Below are 25,526 nucleotides of genomic sequence, written 5' to 3' on the forward strand. Positions count from 1 at the left end.
GTTTATAAGAAGGCTATACTGAATCATGACTTGCTCTACAATTGCAAATGTCCATACATCTCTACTAAACTGAAAGTAAATCTCCTACATACACCCCCAAGAATTATACCCAATGTTTTGGATAAACCAAGTTATTTCATTGAGTTTGTAACCATTATGGCTTCAATTTCATTATAGTCTATCTAGTTTATAAGTCCTAAATATATGCTCTGTAAAGTCTTGATTGCTGAAAATTTTAGATGCTGGTATTTTAAGGTTAACCAGTAAATGATACCAGACTAAATGTATGGTGTGAAATGTTTTATTGAACAACCCACTTAATGATTTACAGACTTTTTTAATATATAGTAACTGTAGAGGAATTAGTATAAATTTCAGTTTTCTGTGAATATATACAAAACATGGTGACTGTACAAGTAAAAATCTCCAATAGAAGTTCATCTGTGCCTGCATGCAGTAAACACACTATAGCTTATTATATACATGTGACTTATCTATGAGGAGTATAATAAAAATTACAAAAGGAAGCACCAAGATGTATAATATAGACTTAAATATGGTCACAACAAAACATTGTATATTTAATGTGGTATTAAAGGTTGTACACATGTATGTTCTTATGGCAAGTCAAATTATAGTATACAAAAATACTTCAAACCCCAATAAAATAAAGAAAAAAAAATGTTTGCTACAACTTTAAATATTAAATTTATTAAAAAGTTTCTCATGACATATGTAAATTCTTGGTAATTTCTACAATATCAGTTTATAAGGGCGGACATTTATACTGGGGCTTATTGGACAAATGATTGTATATACCATGCACCCCCCACCAACACAGTGACAAACACACTGAAATCCTGTACTGTGAAAACAGCCTTGGGTGTGGTATTGGGTAAATCACAAGAAGATTACAACATTAGTCACCAGGAATTCCAGCACACACACACATTCACACACACACACACTCGCTCGCCTGCCCACCTTCCCCAGTCATCTCACTCTGATCAGTCTTGTACCGGTATTTACAACACACATTTATACTTTAAACAATTGTAATACAAAAATGAATAGATGAATAACCAGGTATATATAGCCTATGGTATTTCAGTTTCAGGCCCAAAACCCAATAATAAGTACTGGAGAATACATTTTGATGGTGTTCATATTGCATTGAAATGTTTCAATCAAAGTTCACAATTATTTCTGACTTGTTTCTTCCATATTCAGTTGTGCTTCACAATTATTTTTTGTTCATTAAAACTTGATATACAGTGCACGTTGGATTCCTGAAATATGTCTACTTTGACCTTAGAATCACCTCTGCATTTACATAATTTTTTTAAATTGAAACCATTCAGAAAGAATACTTTTCAATTGCCAATTTTGAATATCATAGGTTAAAATCATTATTGGAAGTGTTTATAAAAATAACAATTGTAATTTGATGGTCTGCAGTTATGTTTATTTCACTTATAAAGGCATACTTTTTATGTACAGTGAGGTCCCCAAGACACCTTGTCATAACGTTTATGTAAAAGCTTTTCGAGTTCTTTCCCATGTTCTTCATCTCTTGTTTCAACAACACATTTTACCTACAAATAAGCAGAGAAATTATAAATAAGAAAATTGGTAAAGCTGATCTATTGTATTAAATTATTTAAAGGTTAGTCTAGAATCTAGTCTAATTCTAGAGAGCAGATCTGGACAGTAGTTAATTTAGTTGCTATATACATGTATATTGTCTCTCAAGAGGTGAGTGTATAAAATATACAGTGCTCACCTGTACACTGAAGATGTCTGTTTTTAACCAGGCTCTTTCATGGAATATATCTTTCAGGCTGTGAAAGAAAAGACAAAACAATCATTACCAGCCATAAAGCCCAATGCTGCAACCTGATCATAGTCTGTTTATACGAGTGTCGCCATGGGCATATCCATGAACCCAAGTATCAACCAGTGCTACGATTAAGTAATATCAGGTTATAACAGTTTTTTATTTCACAATTTTGAGTGTCACAACAGAAATTTTTCAAAACTACCCTTACAAATTATATGCAAATTAGTCACATCATCAAAGTGACCTATAATAGATATCAATAATTAACAGGAAGATGTGTTTTTTACACCACTGCTTAGACACTCTTAAAATAAAAATGTGACTTATTATTGTAAAAATCACCCTAAATCATGTCAGTAATATTGAGAATGATATATGCCAATAATTTTTATGCTAATTGGGCTGTATTGTTTAGTCAAAACTGTACAGGACCGTCTACTCTATGGAGTACTTTGGTGATGTAATAAGCCCAGTGATTGACATAATGATTTGTTTACCTGACGCCAACATCAGCAATAAGTCGTGTGAGTTCAGCAATGCCACCAGGTCGGTCACTAACGGTTACGGTAAATCGACATAATCTGCCATCAGCTGCCAAACCACGTTCTATACAACGTCCCAATACGGCCGTGTCTATGTTGCCACCGCAGAGCGGAATCACCACCCTATAAACAAATTCAGTAAAAATATGTTAAATTTGAAATTGAATACTTAGATGACAAACTTGATTTTAGGTTTAGTGTGCCTTCTAACAGGACTCATTTTGTACAAGTCTGACAAGTTGAGTCAGTTTGTTTTCTGCTGTGGAGGTCAGTCTTGTATGATTTGTATAGGTCACTTGAGACACAAACAACAATGTTGTGGCCCCTGATTTCCTTTTACTTATTTTTTATGAAATGTGAATTGTATTTATAGTTATAATTCTACAACTATAGTATGATGTTTTTTATGAAATGTGAATTGTATTTATAGTTATAATTCTACAACTATAGTATGATGTTTTTTATGAAATGTGAATTGTATTTATAGTTATAATTCTTCAACTATAGTATGATGTTTTTTATGAAATGTGAATTGTATTTATAGTTATAATTCTACAACTATAGTATGATGTTTTTTATGAAATGTGAATTGTATTTATAGTTATAATTCTTCAACTATAGTATGATGTTTTTTATGAAATGTGAATTGTATTTATAGTTATAATTCTACAACTATAGTATGATGTTTTTTATGAAATGTGAATTGTATTTATAGTTATAATTCTACAACTATAGTATGATGTTTTTTATGAAATGTGAATTGTATTTATAGTTATAATTCTTCAACTATAGTATGATGTTTTTTATGAAATGTGAATTGTATTTATAGTTATAATTCTACAACTATAGTATGATGTTTTTTATGAAATGTGAATTGTATTTATAGTTATAATTCTTCAACTATAGTATGATGTTTTTTATGAAATGTGAATTGTATTTATAGTTATAATTCTTCAACTATAGTATGATTTTTTTTATGAAATGTGAATTGTATTTATAGTTAAAATTCTACAACTATAGTATGATGTTTTTTATGAAATGTGAATTGTATTTATAGTTATAATTCTTCAACTATAGTATGATGTTTTTTATGAAATGTGAATTGTATTTATAGTTATAATTCTTCAACTATAGTATGATGTTTTTTATGAAATGTGAATTGTATTTATAGTTATAATTCTACAACTATAGTATGATGTTTTTAATGAAATGTGAATTGTATTTATAGTTATAATTCTTCAACTATAGTATGATGTTTTTTATGAAATGTGAATTGTATTTATAGTTATAATTCTTCAACTATAGTATGATGTTTTTTATGAAATGTGAATTGTATTTATAGTTATAATTCTACAACTATAGTATGATGTTTTTTATGAAATGTGAATTGTATTTATAGTTATAATTCTACAACTATAGTATGATGTTTTTTATGAAATGTGAATTGTATTTATAGTTATAATTCTTCAACTATAGTATGATGTTTTTTATGAAATGTGAATTGTATTTATAGTTATAATTCTACAACTATAGTATGATGTTTTTTATGAAATGTGAATTGTATTTATAGTTATAATTCTTCAACTATAGTATGATGTTTTTTATGAAATGTGAATTGTATTTATAGTTATAATTCTTCAACTATAGTATGATGTTTATTATGAAATGTGAATTGTATTTATAGTTATAATTCTACAACTATAGTATGATGTTTTTTATGAAATGTGAATTGTATTTATAGTTATAATTCTTCAACTATAGTATGATGTTTTTTATGAAATGTGAATTGTATTTATAGTTATAATTCTACAACTATAGTATGATGTTTTTTATGAAATGTGAATTGTATTTATAGTTATAATTCTTCAACTATAGTATGATGTTTTTTATGAAATGTGAATTGTATTTATAGTTATAATTCTTCAACTATAGTATGATTTTTTTTATGAAATGTGAATTGTATTTATAGTTAAAATTCTACAACTATAGTATGATGTTTTTTATGAAATGTGAATTGTATTTATAGTTATAATTCTTCAACTATAGTATGATGTTTTTTATGAAATGTGAATTGTATATATAGTTATAATTCTTCAACTATAGTATGATGTTTTTTATGAAATGTGAATTGTATTTATAGTTATAATTCTACAACTATAGTATGATGTTTTTAATGAAATGTGAATTGTATTTATAGTTATAATTCTTCAACTATAGTATGATGTTTTTTATGAAATGTGAATTGTATTTATAGTTATAATTCTTCAACTATAGTATGATGTTTTTTATGAAATGTGAATTGTATTTATAGTTATAATTCTACAACTATAGTATGATGTTTTTTATGAAATGTGAATTGTATTTATAGTTATAATTCTACAACTATAGTATGATGTTTTTTATGAAATGTGAATTGTATTTATAGTTATAATTCTTCAACTATAGTATGATGTTTTTTATGAAATGTGAATTGTATTTATAGTTATAATTCTACAACTATAGTATGATGTTTTTTATGAAATGTGAATTGTATTTATAGTTATAATTCTTCAACTATAGTATGATGTTTTTTATGAAATGTGAATTGTATTTATAGTTATAATTCTTCAACTATAGTATGATGTTTATTATGAAATGTGAATTGTATTTATAGTTATAATTCTACAACTATAGTATGATGTTTTTTATGAAATGTGAATTGTATTTATAGTTATAATTCTACAACTATAGTATGATGTTTTTTATGAAATTTGAATTGTATTTATAGTTATAATTCTTCAACTATAGTATGATGTTTTTTATGAAATGTGAATTGTATTTATAGTTATAATTCTACAACTATAGTATGATGTTTTTTATGAAATGTGAATTGTATTTATAGTTATAATTCTACAACTATAGTATGATGTTTTTTATGAAATGTGAATTGTATTTATAGTTATAATTCTTCAACTATAGTATGATGTTTTTTATGAAATGTGAATTGTATTTATAGTTATAATTCTTCAACTATAGTATGATGTTTTTTATGAAATGTGAATTGTATTTATAGTTATAATTCTTCAACTATAGTATGATGTTTTTTATGAAATGTGAATTGTATTTATAGTTATAATTCTTCAACTATAGTATGATGTTTTTTATGAAATGTGAATTGTATTTATAGTTATAATTCTACAACTATAGTATGATGTTTTTTATGAAATGTGAATTGTATTTATAGTTATAATTCTTCAACTATAGTATGATGTTTTTTATGAAATGTGAATTGTATTTATAGTTATAATTCTACAACTATAGTATGATGTTTTTTATGAAATGTGAATTGTATTTATAGTTATAATTCTTCAACTATAGTATGATGTTTTTTATGAAATGTGAATTGTATTTATAGTTATAATTCTTCAACTATAGTATGATGTTTTTTATGAAATGTGAATTGTATTTATAGTTATAATTCTTCAACTATAGTATGATTTTTTTTATGAAATGTGAATTGTATTTATAGTTAAAATTCTACAACTATAGTATGATGTTTTTTATGAAATGTGAATTGTATTTATAGTTATAATTCTTCAACTATAGTATGATGTTTTTTATGAAATGTGAATTGTATTTATAGTTATAATTCTTCAACTATAGTATGATGTTTTTTATGAAATGTGAATTGTATTTATAGTTATAATTCTACAACTATAGTATGATGTTTTTAATGAAATGTGAATTGTATTTATAGTTATAATTCTTCAACTATAGTATGATGTTTTTTATGAAATGTGAATTGTATTTATAGTTATAATTCTTCAACTATAGTATGATGTTTTTTATGAAATGTGAATTGTATTTATAGTTATAATTCTACAACTATAGTATGATGTTTTTTATGAAATGTGAATTGTATTTATAGTTATAATTCTACAACTATAGTATGATGTTTTTTATGAAATGTGAATTGTATTTATAGTTATAATTCTTCAACTATAGTATGATGTTTTTTATGAAATGTGAATTGTATTTATAGTTATAATTCTACAACTATAGTATGATGTTTTTTATGAAATGTGAATTGTATTTATAGTTATAATTCTTCAACTATAGTATGATGTTTTTTATGAAATGTGAATTGTATTTATAGTTATAATTCTTCAACTATAGTATGATGTTTATTATGAAATGTGAATTGTATTTATAGTTATAATTCTACAACTATAGTATGATGTTTTTTATGAAATGTGAATTGTATTTATAGTTATAATTCTTCAACTATAGTATGATGTTTTTTATGAAATGTGAATTGTATTTATAGTTATAATTCTACAACTATAGTATGATGTTTTTTATGAAATGTGAATTGTATTTATAGTTATAATTCTTCAACTATAGTATGATGTTTTTTATGAAATGTGAATTGTATTTATAGTTATAATTCTTCAACTATAGTATGATTTTTTTTATGAAATGTGAATTGTATTTATAGTTAAAATTCTACAACTATAGTATGATGTTTTTTATGAAATGTGAATTGTATTTATAGTTATAATTCTTCAACTATAGTATGATGTTTTTTATGAAATGTGAATTGTATATATAGTTATAATTCTTCAACTATAGTATGATGTTTTTTATGAAATGTGAATTGTATTTATAGTTATAATTCTACAACTATAGTATGATGTTTTTAATGAAATGTGAATTGTATTTATAGTTATAATTCTTCAACTATAGTATGATGTTTTTTATGAAATGTGAATTGTATTTATAGTTATAATTCTTCAACTATAGTATGATGTTTTTTATGAAATGTGAATTGTATTTATAGTTATAATTCTACAACTATAGTATGATGTTTTTTATGAAATGTGAATTGTATTTATAGTTATAATTCTACAACTATAGTATGATGTTTTTTATGAAATGTGAATTGTATTTATAGTTATAATTCTTCAACTATAGTATGATGTTTTTTATGAAATGTGAATTGTATTTATAGTTATAATTCTACAACTATAGTATGATGTTTTTTATGAAATGTGAATTGTATTTATAGTTATAATTCTTCAACTATAGTATGATGTTTTTTATGAAATGTGAATTGTATTTATAGTTATAATTCTTCAACTATAGTATGATGTTTATTATGAAATGTGAATTGTATTTATAGTTATAATTCTACAACTATAGTATGATGTTTTTTATGAAATGTGAATTGTATTTATAGTTATAATTCTACAACTATAGTATGATGTTTTTTATGAAATTTGAATTGTATTTATAGTTATAATTCTTCAACTATAGTATGATGTTTTTTATGAAATGTGAATTGTATTTATAGTTATAATTCTACAACTATAGTATGATGTTTTTTATGAAATGTGAATTGTATTTATAGTTATAATTCTACAACTATAGTATGATGTTTTTTATGAAATGTGAATTGTATTTATAGTTATAATTCTTCAACTATAGTATGATGTTTTTTATGAAATGTGAATTGTATTTATAGTTATAATTCTTCAACTATAGTATGATGTTTTTTATGAAATGTGAATTGTATTTATAGTTATAATTCTTCAACTATAGTATGATGTTTTTTATGAAATGTGAATTGTATTTATAGTTATAATTCTTCAACTATAGTATGATGTTTTTTATGAAATGTGAATTGTATTTATAGTTATAATTCTACAACTATAGTATGATGTTTTTTATGAAATGTGAATTGTATTTATAGTTATAATTCTTCAACTATAGTATGATGTTTTTTATGAAATGTGAATTGTATTTATAGTTATAATTCTACAACTATAGTATGATGTTTTTTATGAAATGTGAATTGTATTTATAGTTATAATTCTACAACTATAGTATGATGTTTTTTATGAAATGTGAATTGTATTTATAGTTATAATTCTTCAACTATAGTATGATGTTTTTATGAAATGTGAATTGTATTTATAGTTATAATTCTACAACTATAGTATGATGTTTTTTATGAAATGTGAATTGTATTTATAGTTATAATTTTACAACTATAGTATGATGTTTTTTATGAAATGTGAATTGTATTTATAGTTATAATTCTTCAACTATAGTATGATGTATTTTATGAAATGTGAATTGTATTTATAGTTATAATTCTACAACTATAGTATGATGTTTTTTATGAAATGTGAATTGTATTTATAGTTATAATTCTTCAACTATAGTATGATGTTTTTTATGAAATGTGAATTGTATTTATAGTTATAATTCTTCAACTATAGTATGATGTTTTTTAAGATCACTATTATAATATCAATGTATAATTCTGTTCTGAATTAGCACAACTAATTACATCAGTGGTGCTTCATATCGGCTTAATTAAACTGATATTGAAGAATAATTTACACTGGTAAGGTCAAGCTGTGTGCAGAGCACAAGGAATGGATTGATGGATGTGTCAAATCTTGTTCCATCAATATTTCAAGAACCACTGGATGGATTGGAATCAAATTTGATGCACAGATACTTGGTACACATACGTGCATATTAATTATCGAATTTGCAGACTAGTAACTGAAGTTGCAGACTCCCTGTACTGTTTGTGCAAATGATTACAAATTTTGTACATGCATGCTGTTTGTGTAGTTCAATGTTTAATACTTAGGTAATTAACATATGTAGACTAATTACTAATTAATCACTTTCAGAATGTTTTTTTGATATCCTAACAACTGTTTGCTCAAATAGGTTAAAATATGGTATAAGTTTTCTGTTTTTGTAGTTGAATGTCTAAGAAGTTGATTTGGAATTAATCTATAATATTTAACTAATTTGCATACTAATTAACTACTTGTGCATGTTTAGTTGATAACAGTTTGCTCAAGTTGTTACAGATTTGTACATACATACTGTTTGAGTCGTTGAACACTATAGAATTAAACTGCATATGTTAACTTAAGTTTGGAAGTAATCTTATGTATGTTACTTGTTCAATTTTGAGAAAATTGGTCATAAGTAGTATGACAATGTTCATTGGTTTGATATGTAAAACCATGGAGGTATTGTCGCATGACACCATGAAATAGCATTCTTTTGTGTGTTACAGTGAAGTGCAATGTTAAACAAAAATTGCACATTGTAAATTTCCATAAGCACAACAAAAAAAGGAGAATAGACATAATCCTGTGATTCTGGTCAAGCCTTTAAAACTTACTTTTTTCCCTTCAATTCTGGCAGTCTGTCTCCCAGTACTGCAGCTAATCCAGTGGCACCAGCACCTTCAACCACAGCCTTTTCTAACTCTATCAGTCTCAATATTGCCAAAGCAATTAGGTCTTCACTGAAATTGAAAAACATTTGAACACAAATGCTCAGTCATTGTAGCAGTGTTCTTCTCGTACTTTGTGGCAGTGTTCCCATTCTGTGTGACAGTATTCTTCCTGTACTGTGTAGCAGTCTTCTCCCCGTGCTGTGTAGCAGTGTTCTCCCCGTACTGTGTAGCACTCTTCTCCCAGTGCTGTGTAGCAGTGTTCTCCCCGTGTGTGTAGCAGTGTTCTCCCAGTGCTGTGTAGCAGTGTTCTCCCAGTGCTGTGTAGCAGTGTTCTCCCTGTACTGTGTAGCAGTATTCTCCCCGTGTGTGTAGCAGTGTTCTCCCAGTGCTGTGTAGCAGTGTTCTCCCAGTGCTGTGTAGCAGTGTTCTCCCTGTACTGTGTAGCAGTGTTCTCCCCGTGTGTGTAGCAGTGTTCTCCCAGTGCTGTGTAGCAGTGTTCTCCCCGTGCTGTGTAGCAGTATTCTCCCCGTACTGTGTAGCAGTGTTCTCCCTGTACTGTGTAGCACTCTTCTCCCAGTGCTGTGTAGCAGTGTTCTCCCCGTGTGTAGCAGTGTTCTCCCAGTGCTGTGTAGCAGTGTTCTCCCCGTGTGTGTAGCAGTGTTCTCCCAGTGCTGTGTAGCAGTGTTCTCCCCGTGCTGTGTAGCAGTATTCTTCCTGTACTGTGTCGCAGTGTTCTCCCTGTACTGTGTAGCAGTGTTCTCCCTGTACTGTGTAGCAGTGTTCTCCCTGTGCTGTGTAGCAGTGTTCATCCCGTGCTGTGTAGCAGTGTTCTCCCCGTGCTGTGTAGCAGTGTTCTACCCATGCTGTGTAGCAGTGTTCTCCCTGTACTGTGTAGCAGTGTTCTCCCCGTGTGTGTAGCAGTGTTCTCCCCGTGCTGTGTAGCAGTGTTCTCCCTGTACTGTGTAGCAGTGTTCTCCCTGTGCTGTGTAGCAATGTTCATCCCGTGCTGTGTAGCAGTGTTCTCCCCGTGCTGTGTAGCAGTGTTCTCCCCGTGCTGTGTAGCAGTGTTCTACCCATGCTGTGTAGCAGTGTTCTCCCTGTGCTGTGTAGCAGTGTTCTCCCTGTACTGTGTAGCAGTGTTCTCCCGTGCTGTGTAGCACTCTTCTCCCAGTGCTGTGTAGCAGTGTTCTCCCCGTGTGTGTAGCAGTGTTCTCCCCGTGCTGTGTAGCAGTGTTCTACCCATGCTGTGTAGCAGTGTTCTCCCTGTGCTGTGTAGCAGTGTTCTCCCTGTGCTGTGTAGCAGTGTTCTCTCAAGATGTTCATCCAAATATAGCATAATGTAACTAATTTCAATAATATTAATTTGCCATAAAAGGAACAACCTCTTTTGATGCCTGGAAAGCTACAGGTGCTGTGCCAGGATACAAAAAAAAACACCAATGAAGTCATCTTACCTGACTGTTACCATTTTATCTATTAAAGGTTTAGCAGTAGCAAAGGCATTTACACCAACAGTAGGAACAGCTAGACCTGTTAAAATTGAAATAGCATTATGAGCAACTAGAATGAATACCACATATGATCATGATGAAATAATAGAGAGCATGTCGTAGGATGCTCAGAGGATATGTTGATTTTCCAGTGCTAGACCATACAGAGAATGACTTACCATCAGCCAATGTGGAAGATACTGGAGTATATATCGGTCGTCCAGCTTCTAATGCAGCTTTAAAACTAGCACAGCGTTCAGATTCTACCCCCTACAAAAAAAATAATTAATAAAATTAATTTCACAAAAATAAAAGCAAGAGTACATTCCAAACATGTTTTATCATTTTACTGGCTTATATACAGCTAGCTTGGTGTGATTTCCAAAAATGATAGAAGCACAAGGGAAACACCCAAAGCCCAATACTTTCAATACATGTAACAACAGACCCCAAAACCAGAAAGAAAATGCTGTGTTTGCATTGTCGGCAAAAATTACAGACTTACTAGTATTTTCTCACATTATGTCAACAAATAAACTCTGCCGTAAATGGTTATTTTTTGATGGCTGTCACTATCTGATGTTTCTGCAATTTGATTGGGACTGACAAAAAATCGTCCCGGGAAGTGAAAACTACATTGTTCTGTCAGGCATGTATTGTGTTTTGAACACTGCGGAGGGCGCAACTCATGCAATCTTGTCAGGCTAAAAGATTGAGGGCTGGACCAGTTTAAATCTTGAAGTAGGAAGTGTATTATAATGGGTGGATTGAGTGAATCATCTTAAAATGCAAACATATTAAAAAATATTGTACATGTGCTTACAATTATTTGTACTTGTGGATATAGACTTTTGACTGCCAAAGCTGTTCCAGCAATTAAACCACCTCCCCCAACTGGAATGACAACAGCATCAATATCAGACACTTGTTCGACAATCTCTAATCCCATAGTGCCTTGCCCAGCTAAGATGTGTGGGTGATCATAACTGCAAATAAATACAAACAAATTAAAAAATAAACTCAAGTGAATTTCATGGAATTGCAGATGAAAGCAATGATCTGGTATGGTATAGTTTGCTACCATTAAAAAAACATACTCAGAAATTCTTGAAAGCCAGCAAGAGGGGTAGGGTTACTGTGATGTTAAAAATTCTGAAATAAAAATATATGGTCACCAAACTAAGTTTTCCACAGAACAACCTCGAAAATTGATAAAAAATTTGTGTTTTGAGTAGTTTACAATTTGTTCCCATACTTCAAAATTTTGTTCGGTGATGTATGCTAAAACTTTTTGCATACTATTTCTTGAAAACACATCCATAAAAATAATAAATATGAATGATGTTGCATGTATATAATCATCACACAACAATTATTGAATGATTTACTGTGATCAATTTTTGGTAAGTTAAATTTCTTACTCAACAATTTATGTACTATAAACGCTTCTCTTTTCTTACCCACCCATTTATGTACTGTAAACCCTTCTTTTTCTACCCACACATTTATGTACTGTAAACCCTTCTCTTTCCTTACTCACCCATTTATGTACTGTAAACCCTTCTCTTTCCTTACTCACCCATTTATGTACTGTAAACCCTTCTCTTTCCTTACTCACCCATTTATGTACTGTAAACCCTTCTCTTTCCTTACTCACCCATTTATGTACTGTAAACCCTTCTCTTTCCTTACTCACCCATTTATGTACTGTAAACCCTTCTCTTTCTTTACTCACCCATTTATGTACTGTAAACCCTTCTCTTTCCTTACTCACCCATTTATGTACTGTAAACCCTTCTCTTTCCTTACTCACCCATTTATGTACTGTAAACCCTTCTCTTTCCTTACTCACCCATTTATGTACTGTAAACCCTTCTCTTTCCTTACTCACCCATTTATGTACTGTAAACCCTTCTCTTTCCTTACTCACCCATTTATGTACTGTAAACCCTTCTCTTTCCTTACTCACCCATTTATTACTGTAAAGCCTTCTCTTTCCTTACTCACCCATTTATGTACTCTAAACCCTTCTCTTTCCTTACTCACCCATTTATGTACTGTAAACCCTTCTCTTTCCTTACTCACCCATTTATGTACTGTAAACCCTTCTCTGTTCTTACCCACCCATTTATGTACTATAAACCCTTCTGTTCTTACCCACCCATTTATGTACTGTAAACCCTTCTCTTTCCTTACTCACCCATTTATGTAATGTAAACCCTTCTCTTTCCTTACTCACCCATTTATGTACTCTAAACCCTTCTCTTTCCTTACTCACCCATTTATGTACTCTAAACCCTTCTCTTTCCTTACTCACCCATTTATGTACTGTAAACCCTTCTCTGTTCTTACCCTCCCATTTATGTACTATAAACCCTTCTGTTCTTACCCACCCATTTATGTACTGTAAACCCTTTTCTTTTCTTACTCACCTATTTATGTACTGTAAACCCTTCTCTTTCCTTACTCACCCATTTATGTACTGTAAACCCTTCTCTGTTCTTACCCACCCATTTATGTACTGTAAACCCTTCTCTGTTCTTACTCACCCATTTATGTACTATAAACCCTTCTGTTCTTATCCACCCATTTATGTACTATAAACCCTTCTGTTCTTACCCACCCATTTATGTACTGTAAACCCTTTTCTTTTCTTACTCACCCATTTATGTAATGTAAACCCTTCTCTTTCCTTACTCACCCATTTATGTACTGTAAACCTTTCTCTGTTCTTACTCACCCATTTATGTACTGTAAACCCTTCTCTTTCCTTACTCACCCATTTATGTACTGTAAACTCTTCTCTTTCCTTACTCACCCATTTATGTAATGTAAACCCTTCTCTTTCCTTACTCACCCATTTATGTAATGTAAACCCTTCTCTTTCCTTACTCACCCATTTATGTACTCTAAACCCTTCTCTTTCCTTACTCACCCATTTATGTACTCTAAACCCTTCTCTTTCCTTACTCACCCATTTATGTACTGTAAACCCTTCTCCTTGGCAAGCTTCATGGCATGCTTCTTGGACTATGAGGAGAACAGAAATGAAAAGTTATTCTCAGATTCTGTGACATCAGGTCACAGATACAGCACATAAGCAAATATTAGCTGTATTTAAGGATAAATAAAACATACTAAAGCATGCTTGTTATTCCAATACTACATTTTACAATCAATATATACAGATTGTACATGTTTATTATACACATGTGCAAAACAACATTAAACGGTACATTTCAATTTTGCAATCACTTACCTCACCAAGATCAGTACCAGTCACAATCACATTAGCACCATTTTGTTTACACAAGCTCACTTTCATAATGGGTGCTATGATCGGCATGACAACATACACTGGGATACCCAGATCTTTTCCGTGATATGAGAGTGCCAATGCATGGTTACCAGCGGATGCTGCTATTACACCAACCTGTCTCTGTTCAGCTGGTAACATCAACAATGTGTACCTAGCCCCCCTTTCTTTAAAACTTGGTGAAGAAAAAAATAAAACATTGGTTGAGATCATGTTTTGAATTATGTGAGCAGTGGTTAATTAAATTAAATTGATGGCTTTTCATTTTTATAATCTGTAATATACTATAGGGGTTTATAGTTCTGTCAACTGAAATCCGCTAAAATATCATTTTGTGCTACAAACAGAGCATACGAAGAACATACTCTGGTATATAGGGATCAAAAGAGGTACATGAAGAAATAACATTATGCAGAGTACTGATAGGTCAAAAAAGAAAAACAAATTTGCAAGGGTCTGCTTTGAAAAAACAAATTTGAGATAACAGTCATCTCTTAAAAAAACTATTCCAACAGAAGCAGAGAAAAAAATGTTAAGTGTTCAGCTGATTTTGAACTGTACTGAATTGTGCATGTGCAGTTGTTTTTTAATTGGTTTTGAAAGGTGGTTGAACTTGTCTAATTTGCAGACTTTTGTTTGGAGAATTAAACTGATTGCCTGAAAAGTATATAAGGATTAAAAACGGACATGTTTTCCATAAATGTTTCTTTTCAGATTTGAAAAAAATGAATTATGAATCAAAGAAAACCAAGTACATGTATTACATTTTCTGAATACATAACATATGAAATAAATACTGGTTACACTTAAGGTAATCTAGTATCTGTAGTTCACACTTGATTGACCTTGACACTGTAGAGTTGTTTTTGTTATTGTCATAGATTGTAAATACATGTATGACTAAGGTGAACCACAGTTCATTCACGAAATATGTATATTTATCATTCAGCCAAGAAACTCATACACACAACAGTATCATTGTTTATTTGCTTTTATACACCAACTAACGATAACAATTGCAACCAATAAAACATTGTTGTTTTGGAGGTGTGTCAGAGGCAGGACTGATAGTACAAATAAGATAGGAAGCTTATAACTAGGCCATCAGCCTTCATTCACATATAACACTGAGGAAAGTCCATTGCCCAAAACCTATATATACCTATCAGCCCCGGCAGTTTTCCAATTTTCTAACTAAACATATTTTTCACACTACACATGTTGCAACACAAAAGAAAATGCTCTATTTTTTTTACGAAGAAATGGGTGTCATGGTTTTGGTTTTATCACAACATAATTTCATTATGCATAAACAATTTCAAAGTTATTCACCATAATTTTGTCTCATAAAATTATTGGTGTCTTTATCAAAAAAAAAAAACATCTCTGGCTCCCTGAAAACATTATTAAATTTTCAGATTGACAATCAGATGGCAAAACTGTCTAGTAAATTGTTATTCTTATTATTTTAGTTGCCTGATAAATTTGTATAAACAGACTGTTTTACCAAATAATAATTGCTATCCAATAATAGCTGGTTGCATTTAACTAATTTTCAATTTTAAGTCCAATTGACGCATCAGATACGAGTCATCACAAATCTAGTGTAGGTTATTTACAATAACACAAAGTACTGCAGTGTTTGCACTATGCAGTCTGAAAATGATATGATAAAATCAACAAGTTATCATATTCAACAACTATCAATGACAATGAAATAATCAAAAAAAACATTCTCACCTTCCTGTGTATTGTAGAAATTCTTTCTTGAAGTAAATTTCAACTCCAGTCATTGCTGACATATGTGATTTCTAAAAGAAAAATAATAATATGAGGTTATTACGAGAATACCCTTATTATTATACATTTTTCCTTTTGAATTTGTGGTGAAAAGAGGGAACTGGAAGTGAAAGCTTAATGAAAATTTACATTTATTATACACCCAGCACTGAAAACAATAATATAAAGTTATTATGAAAATACCTCAAAGTATGCATGAAGACAGTATAGCCTGAGTATGTGTGTGTTGATGTATGGCGTACTGTATGAGTGCATACTTTGAGGTACCGGTATTCTCGTAATAACCTTATTATTATACATTTTTTCCTTCCAAGAATAAATCATGGGAATGCCGAAATCCAAAATGTTTAGAACAGAATCAGCGAACTTCTTTGTGTGTAGTCCAGTCAAACCATGATGGAAGCCATGTTTGTTTTTATTATTAGAGGACGCTTACAAGCGTAATCATTCCATATTTGGAATTTGCATTTCCTAATATGGTAGAACGAAAATTCTCTGTAAAATACCGCAAAATTACGGCACGCTGTAACTTATGCCGTTATGGTGACAGATGTATAATAATAGTGTATAAGGAGTGAATCTCTAACAGAAACTACACATAAATCCCAAAATACATTTGTTGTTTCCTGAATCATTGAAAATTAGTCAGACCATAGACACACCTTGGTCATTTACATAACTGGATGAGATACTGTTTGACAGTATAAGTGCCCAGTGAACTAATGATTTTTAAGGAATGGACACTCCATAAGAAAACTGCCAAAATGTAAATTTGTATCAACTACGTGATATGTTTGGAGGCTTATATTACTTGTTTAAAACAATGAAAAAATCAAAGAAAGCTTAGAAAGTACTCCCATCTGCTGAGAGTATTGAAGACACATTAAAAATTACTTGTACATGAGATATTGATGGAAAAACTGAAAACTAATTATGTAAATCAGGTAAATAATATGAAAAGAACAGAACAAAAAAATTATGAATTATTATGCTAATTAGAGAATTAATACGAACAAATTTTAACCCAAAATTAATCAGGCCTGTCTATTGTCCTAGAGCATTTATGTACCACATTTTATTCAAATATGATGATCAGTAATTGAGATATCAGTGTTAATTAATTATGTTAATTAGGTGATTAATAAGCATAAATATTTACCAAAAACTAATTGGGTCTCTGCATAGTTCTCTTTAAAAGTTTCATTAAAATCCAATTCGTGGTTCTTATTAATATATCAGTGGAACATTATGCAAATTAGGTAATTAATATCCAATTAAAACTAATCATGTCTCTGCATTGTCCTAGAAGATCTATGTAGCAAGTCTCATTGAAATATGATGATTAGTACTTGAGATATCAGGCAAAAAGCTGAAAATTAACTAATTATGCTAATAAGGTAATTAATATGCACAAATATTTACCCAAGAACTAATCAGGGGTATGCACAGTCCTTAAAGTGCCTGTGAAATGGCTGCTATTTTCACGCCTAAAATTATCCATTGATACATAAATATTATTATTTTTTTATGTTTCTAAGCATGAATTATTTTTTTAAGTGAAAAAATGTGTTTTAAACTTAATCTACGGCAACTTTATTTTTGTGTATTTTAAAATGAGGCTCCTCATTAGCTTCTTATTTGCATATAGAAATTCCCCTTGTGACGTCAGAAGGGGAAGTCGCATGGCAGCTTGCATTGCCGATACATGTAAATAAGGCAAATTTCTTCTGCAGTTTTTTCGTCTTTGACTAAATTTTCACTTATGTACTTGTTTGTCGAGGGGGAATGGACCATAATGAACACATAGTATCAATTTTTGTTGCATGGGGTTGAGTTAGATGCGAAATATGTTCGTTCTGGTGTAGCTGGTCACCGTGATCGTCAGCGGCGCACGTTTGTACACTGTCGCTGGACAAAATAGAATTTGACGTCGGAATCTCGTTATTTAGCAGGTTACTAGGCACATCACTACACTGTTTTATTTCATCGATCGTCTGAGTAAAACTTTCAAAATTAAAATAAAAGAGAACATATTTTGACATTCTAAACATTAGACCATAGTGATCACTATAAAATAATTTAAAAAACGACAAATCACAGTTACTAAATAAATGACAGCTGCTTGGAAATAAATTGAAATTTTGTTGAAATAGGTGAACGTGTTGGGTCAAGACGAGGGCAAGTGCGTTAAAAGCGGCGTTTAATTGGATAACAAAAATAATCGAGATCGACACACATACAGATAAATTCAGAGTGGATTCAAGTTAGCATGATCCATGGCGTGATTGTAATAATTATAACATCATATTAAAACTTTATTTGGTGGAAACACATTGACCAAGCCTGGATTCTTATTTCAGAAATTATTACGCAGATCAAGCTGCAAGCATGGAGGTAAAAAAAGAACAGAGGTGTGAATTCAACATTCAACACAAACCACCAAACAATTCAGAAACTCTTAGCCTTCGAAAATGAAAACAATTAGCAGTGTGTAAGGGCTGTGTAATTTCCTGTTTGTCCGACGCTTCGTTTTCGTGTCACTGTCAAAATTATTGCTACCTTTTACTTAACAGGGACTAAATGGTCTCTATAAAACGATAATCAGGATCGCAAAAAAGTCAACTCATTTGAAACACTTGCCAGACGTCTATCTCTCTTCTGAAATCCGCCTCGGTGATCATGGTCCGGAATCTATTTCATTCAAAAGTGTTGTGCCAGGTTTATGTTGTCGGCGTTTCTCTTTAAACTTAGTTGTTTTTTTCATGGACGAGGACAGTTTTTCCAAAATATGAATCTGAGGTTAAGTGGCTTTTGTTCACTGATGTCGCACCTTCGGATCGATTAGAAACGTGTTAATACTTACACTATGACTATACGTTTCACTGAAACTGCCCACAACACAACATCTAAAAACTCTCTCTCTCAAAAAAAAAGAAAATAGACAAAAAAAGAAAGAAAAAAAACGCCGACTGAAAAATGTATATCGTTTAAAAGTATACTGAATGACCAGTGTTATTACGGCTCAGGGGTATGACTTCCTATCACATTTTGGCATTTGGTGGCACACTTTCGGCGAGAGTAGGAAATCCGGAAACAGTCGACCGTTTCAGGATAGGTGGGCGTGGCTACAACATGAGAAATAACCCAAATTTACTTGGATACAAGTAATCATTTTCAGCAAAAAAATCAATAACTGCCCATTTCAGTGGGATACAGATCTCAAATGGGAAACGTGAGGGTGGGCATTGCACAGGCACTTTAAGTAATTATGTACCGAGTGTCATTGAAATGTGATGATTACTACTTGAAATATCAAAAGCTGAAAATTAATTAATTCTGCAAATTAGGTAATTATTATGTACTGATATTACCCTACTTCAGGTCTGTGCAGTGTTCTATGACATCTATGTACCAAGTTTTATTGAAATGTGATGATTAGTACTTGAGATATCAGTGGAAAAGCCGAAAACCAATTAATCATTATGCAAATTAGGTAATTAATATTGCACAGATTTTTACCCAAAACAAATCAAATCTGTGCATTAGTTTGGAGCATCTATGTGCCAAGTTTCATCTAAATCCAATGAGTGGTTCTTTAGATATATCAGTGGAACAGTCATGGAACAGCTAAAAATCAGCTAATTATCATGCAAATTAGGTTATTAAGATGCATGGATTTTTACCAAAACCTAATGAAATCTATGCAGAGCATCTATGCACCAAGTTTCATCAAAAATCAATGTATGGTTCTTGAGATAGCAGTGGAACAGTCGGACACACATACACACACACATACACACACACACAGACACACTAACTGCAAAGACTCCCTTTTTGTGCTTCGCACACAGGAGTCAACAAACACATAATATGCACATTATAGCACTCCTGATGCAAAGCAATTTTCACCATGATGTTTTGTGCTTGAATTGACCAGTAAAATTGTGCACATTTTGTTGTTGAAAAGGACATGTTCATTGACACAGTTTAATAACTATGACCATGGTTTATGGTTTATTGAAACACTAAAATTCCTCAGAAAGAATTAAAATGGTTACACTAACTGCTAAAACACATATATAAAACATACAAATTTTACAAGAATTACTGTCTAAAGCACAACAATGGTTTAAAAAATAAATCAACAGACTACAATTACAAAAAAACTATTGATATATGTTGGTAATAATATTGAAAAAAAAATAGATGAAATAATAATAATAAAAAAAGCAATAAACAGTAAATCAATGAAAGATGGAAATGAGAAAAAAAAAACGTATTAAAGGAGAAAAGCATTTATGTTAATTTGCCAGAAGATGTTGCTGTCTAAGGTTCGTGTTATTTTTGATAAATTGGGCAACTGGTATTTATACATTCAGATTTGTATCACCCATTAATTTTAAAAATTTGTTGTAGTCACTCATATTCGTGAAATTTATAATGTGCTTAGTAGTCACTTCAAATAATGCTTTCCGCAATTTTTTGTAAAATCATGAAATGGTACTCATCTTCTACTTTGTTATTTGAACACAGTTCGCAGATTCTTTTTCCTATTTCGGTTTTTGGTTTGGTGTGCCTCCCTGTTTCAATTTTTAGTTTATGATTGCTCAGACGGAACCTACTTAGACATTCACGTAGTTCGGCATTCTTTATTTTGATCACATAATTTTCTAAAGTGAATTCATTTTTGAAATTTTTGTACGTTCTCAGTTTATTTCTTCTGTTATTGTTATTGTTATTTTGGTTAACATCAGTCCGTATGTTAATTTCCCTTTTCCAGTATAATTTATATATTTTTTCAACTTCCAAACCTAATTTCTTTGTTTCTCTGTCGTTCAGTATAGTTGTTGTTTCGATAATTTGTGGTTGGTTTATTTGAGTTAACAGTGTAGTTATGGCACTGTACCAATTGCTGTTTAATTGTTTGTTCATAATTGCTGCCTCCCTTACCAATTCATTTGATGTATTCATTACTCTGTTGAAGTATTTAATTAATTGTTTTTTGATGAATACGTCAAGTGGGTATTTTCCCAGTTCCCCATAAATACCCAAGATTGATGTGTTCTTCCTGACTCCTAAAACAAAACAACAAAAGTTTAGGTGAATTTCTTCCACACTTGATTTGTATGTGCTTTCGTGACCCCAGATGTCACTTCCGTAAACTAGTATGGGTCTAATTAGTTTATCGAAAAGGGATAGCATTGTAAGTGGATTTAAATTTGCCTTATGTCCAAGTTTTGCTTTTAAACTAAATAAAGCTTTTTGGCCTTTTAGTTTTAATGTTTTCATTGCCTCCTTAAATTTTCCGTTCGAACTTAATACAACCCCTAAATAGTTGTAGTGCTTAACACCACATTAATTTCTTTACTTTCATAGAAGAAGATATTGTTGTCTAATAGACGATTATTTTTATTGAAAACCATTATTTTTGTTTTCTCTGTATTAACAGTCAGCTTGGAAAGATTATCTAAGCTCTTTTGTAATCCATGTTTTGTTTCTGAAAGGATGACAATGTCGTCCGCAAAGAGGAGGCAACCAACTTTACTGTTTCCCAGTGTGGGTGGATTACATGTTGCAGCATCAAAAATTCCTGGTAGGTCATTAATAAACAAATTGAAAAGAGTTAGACTTAAGAGTTGACAACTTTCATCATTTTGAAAGGGGTGGATACTTTAGCAAATGTGACACCGAACATAAAAATCATGTAAAGTGGGGGCTGGGTGCTTGACCAGACATGGGTGCTAATGCGGTTGAGTTTGAGTTTGGTAAAAGATATCATGGAGGTAAAAAAAGAAGGAGTCACAGCCAATATAAATAATCCTTCTAAACCTATTTTGTTTTAGCCAAGTTTAATCCCATAATTCCCTTTGTCTTATCGTCCTTTCACCCCAGGATCGTTGCTGACGCGTCATTTACCCTCAAGCATTGCTGCGTAAAGTACACACTTCAAGGTCTTGTTTTACGGTGTCACAGTAAATCTTAAAGAACATAAAGCATGCGCAGATATTTTATACGTAGAGGAATCGTTTTTGTGAGAACGGGAACGTTGGAATTTTGAAAATTAGAGAATTTCTTGTTAAGTTTATGTAATTTTTCGTTTTTCAGAAAATTTTCCATTGTATTATTGAATCGGCAATATGGTAATGTTTCGAAACCTTGCTAGTACTGTTTTTTAGTCCACAATAAAGCTTGTTTAATGATCTTTGCAATGGTGCATGACATAGACCGCACCGCGTTGTACCAGAGACTGAATTTTGAGGTTCAAAATGACACTTTTTGAAGTTTATATCCCGTGTATGTCCTACTTCCTATGGCAGTGCATGGAGGTAAAAATTCGCTGCATTTTTTGTTTTCGAGCAATCTTTTTGTTTACAGCATATGCAAAACAATTCTTCGTCTGTAATATGCTCTTCGATTTCGTTTACGTCTTCTGAATTAAAGCATATAGCAGTTTCAGCATCGTAGTTAAACTTGTGCGCGTTATCGATCGTCGCCATATTTGTTTATAAGAATTTGACTAGAATTGTCACGAAAATCACCGAATGCTGTCGAAGGCGTCTGTAGTATGCTAATGCATCGTAATCCTCACTGCGCTAAGCGGAAACTGTTCTCCTTGGTATGTTCGGCAAATAAACTCCCTGATCTATGTAAAAACAGCGGCGACCATCCTGGTACCTTTGATCTAAGCTTGGTTGTGACTCCTTCTCTTTTAACCTCCATGAAGATATGTTATAGTTTACAATTACTAATTACAATGACTGCATGACCATTAAATTGACTATTCATGTAGGTTTCTGGTACAAGGTCCACACTGGTAACAACATTCAGGGGTTCCCAAAAGAATTCTTACCAATATAAATACACTATTAAGTATATCCTATATGTAACCTTGAAATCCAAGTAAAAAGTATGCCACTAACCTGACATGGGGTCCTCTGTATGCCATTTTTAATCTTATATGCTGCTGCACTGACATCTTGAAAACGAACCATAACTGGGTTTTCTGCATCACAAAACTCATCCCGTAATTCTTCAGTGGTACTTGTACCATTTATTTCAGAACCTTGTGCCGCTGGCATTGTTGTATCTGGTTTCATCTAATAATAACAATAACAAGTTTTGTCTATTGGTATTTCACTGAGTGCTAATACTGTCAATGGCAACATTCCTGATTACATCTTGGCTTGATTTGGGACAAGTTCTGAGCTGGGTGCGAATGACAGATAAATTGTACAGTAGTAAAACCATAAATAAATCAGTAGAAACTTCATAAACCAAAAAAATGTCTATATGTACAACAACATCTTAAAGAAAATTAAAAAAAAAAAACCTTGGTGAAAACTAAAAATAAAGGTAATAAATTTAAACATAAAATTTGATGGTATTTATCCCGGGTCTCGCTTCAAGTTTTCGATACAAAGATGAGTGTTACATTGGCAACTTTGGCAAAAGTCCCAATTCGTTGCGTAGCTAGGATACACTTTCACGTCTTTCATAAAATTACAATATTTGCAGAGTAACTTTCACTAACAGAGACACATCACAATTCCACAAACCTCCAAAATGAAGAAAAAAATCACTGCGCAATCAGTTTGGTTACAGCATAGAACCACCCATTGCACTTCTAGTTGGTTGTTTACGTTTTATGAACAAGCTGTTACAGCAGGGATTCAGTCACGAGTTGCGATATACATCGTCGTTTATATGTCATTTCATTCCATCTTATTTTTCTATAATGTAGTACATGCTTCTGTTACACTGCAATACCGCCTCCCAACTTACCAATCTTAATACAAACAGTCAAACCTCTCTCGACCAGAATCGATGACCTTGAAATTGATGTCTGTCACCGGCCGGATGATGCCAGTCCAAATCAGCTGACCGTGCGAGGAAATCCCCGAGTAAAAACAACGACGTAAACAGGTACGATACACCTTTTAACTAAGCCGAATATTAATAAAAACTTGTTCAATTCTCAATAAACTTACTGTCTACAATTTGAGTAAACATCAATAAATTTCGGTATTGCGAAATAGTTAAAAATTCGATATGAAATTTGCTTCTGTCACCAAACACGAAAGCCTCGAACCTTTATAGAACAATAAGGAGGAACGGCGATACTGATTGGTTAGCACTGACGCAACGACATATATGATTGGCTAATGGGGACAACGCCCCCACATCGATGTCACTTGAGGTCGTACACGAAACCGGTGTAAACAAGAGTTCGTGGAACCCCTAAGTTCCTGACAATTAACAAGTAGACATGTCATTGCCCGGAAATCATTGACAGGAACTTCTGGTTTCGACTGAGGAGTGAGATTACCTACTAGTATTTTGCCATTTGCCAAAAATGTGTACTCCGATGATCACCGGCATGTGCATAGAAGATAATATTTGGTAATCGGCATGTGCAGTCGTTTTGGAACGCAGGACTGGATGAATATGATGTTTGTACGCCCCGCTACTTGACACATACATGTGAAGTTTACTGGCTTATTATATTAAGACCGACTAGCATTCTCCATATTGTGGTATAACTATGTTTTTCACTAATATTAATTTTCCTATTTGGAACTTAATGAAGTGCATAAACAAATTAAAAACAAAACCATAAAAAACAATTGAAATCCCGGGCATATGGAATTTGGGAGAAAACATGTAAACATACATTTGGCAAAACAAAACAGTGTGCGTGTTGTTCATAACAAGTTTGAATGAAATCAGACCATACGGAACAAAAATGTAAGAAAAATGTCCACCAGTCGGTCATAAATATACATAAATAACAATAAAAATTTAAACCAAAACAAAATTTCCACCAGTCGACCATTTTAAATCAAATTGCGAAACCAAATGACATGCATTAGTGACCTACCATAGTGACGTAAATGCAAAGTTTGAATGAAATCGGCCAAGGCATACACGATATAAGCGGTTAATGGTATGCTCATACTGAAGAAATAGAAAAAATATTCACGTGGTTTTAATTTCGCGGTAAGTCCAAAATACGAGAAAATGTTCTGTTTCATGTTGGAATGTTAATCACAATACGCCAGTCAAAACAACACTCACCCCTGACCCACGATCGTAAAATCAATAAGAAAGTACATCATGACACACACTAGTTTCATACAATGACTGTGATAACCGTGAAATCTCTAATTTAGGAGTCATTTTTGGGACATTTCAAACTTTCCTCACGCCTAATGGTTAATTAGATTCAAATTTAGGTTTTACCATAGTTATAGAGCGTTTACATGCGACCGGAATGCATTTTACAATT

General features: G+C 31.6%; 1 protein-coding gene across 2 annotated transcripts; it reads right to left on the reverse strand.

The window, feature by feature from the left end:
* Nucleotides 1-285: 285 nt before the first annotated feature.
* Nucleotides 286-24,341, reverse strand: LOC100375322 (uncharacterized). 2 transcript variants are annotated; one of them, XM_085503025.1, is made up of 12 exons: nt 24,023-24,341; nt 23,161-23,337; nt 16,181-16,251; nt 14,384-14,615; nt 14,099-14,154; nt 11,948-12,110; nt 11,304-11,394; nt 11,089-11,164; nt 9,578-9,703; nt 2,338-2,505; nt 1,784-1,841; nt 286-1,595 (listed from the first exon to the last, which is right to left on the reverse strand). In XM_085503025.1, exons 2-12 carry the CDS (start codon nt 23,335-23,337, stop codon nt 1,491-1,493), a joined length of 1,323 nt encoding a protein of 440 aa, XP_085359151.1. In that variant the 5' UTR covers nt 24,023-24,341; the 3' UTR covers nt 286-1,490. The 2 variants fall into 2 exon arrangements, with proteins under 2 accessions (XP_085359151.1, XP_085359152.1); XM_085503026.1 differs by having other exon boundaries at nt 23,797-24,341.
* Between the last annotated feature and the right edge of the window lie 1,185 nt (nt 24,342-25,526).

This window comes from Saccoglossus kowalevskii, chromosome 9, assembly GCF_978046115.1.
Source record: "Saccoglossus kowalevskii chromosome 9, keSacKowa6.1, whole genome shotgun sequence".
Classification (NCBI taxonomy): domain Eukaryota; kingdom Metazoa; phylum Hemichordata; class Enteropneusta; family Harrimaniidae; genus Saccoglossus; species Saccoglossus kowalevskii.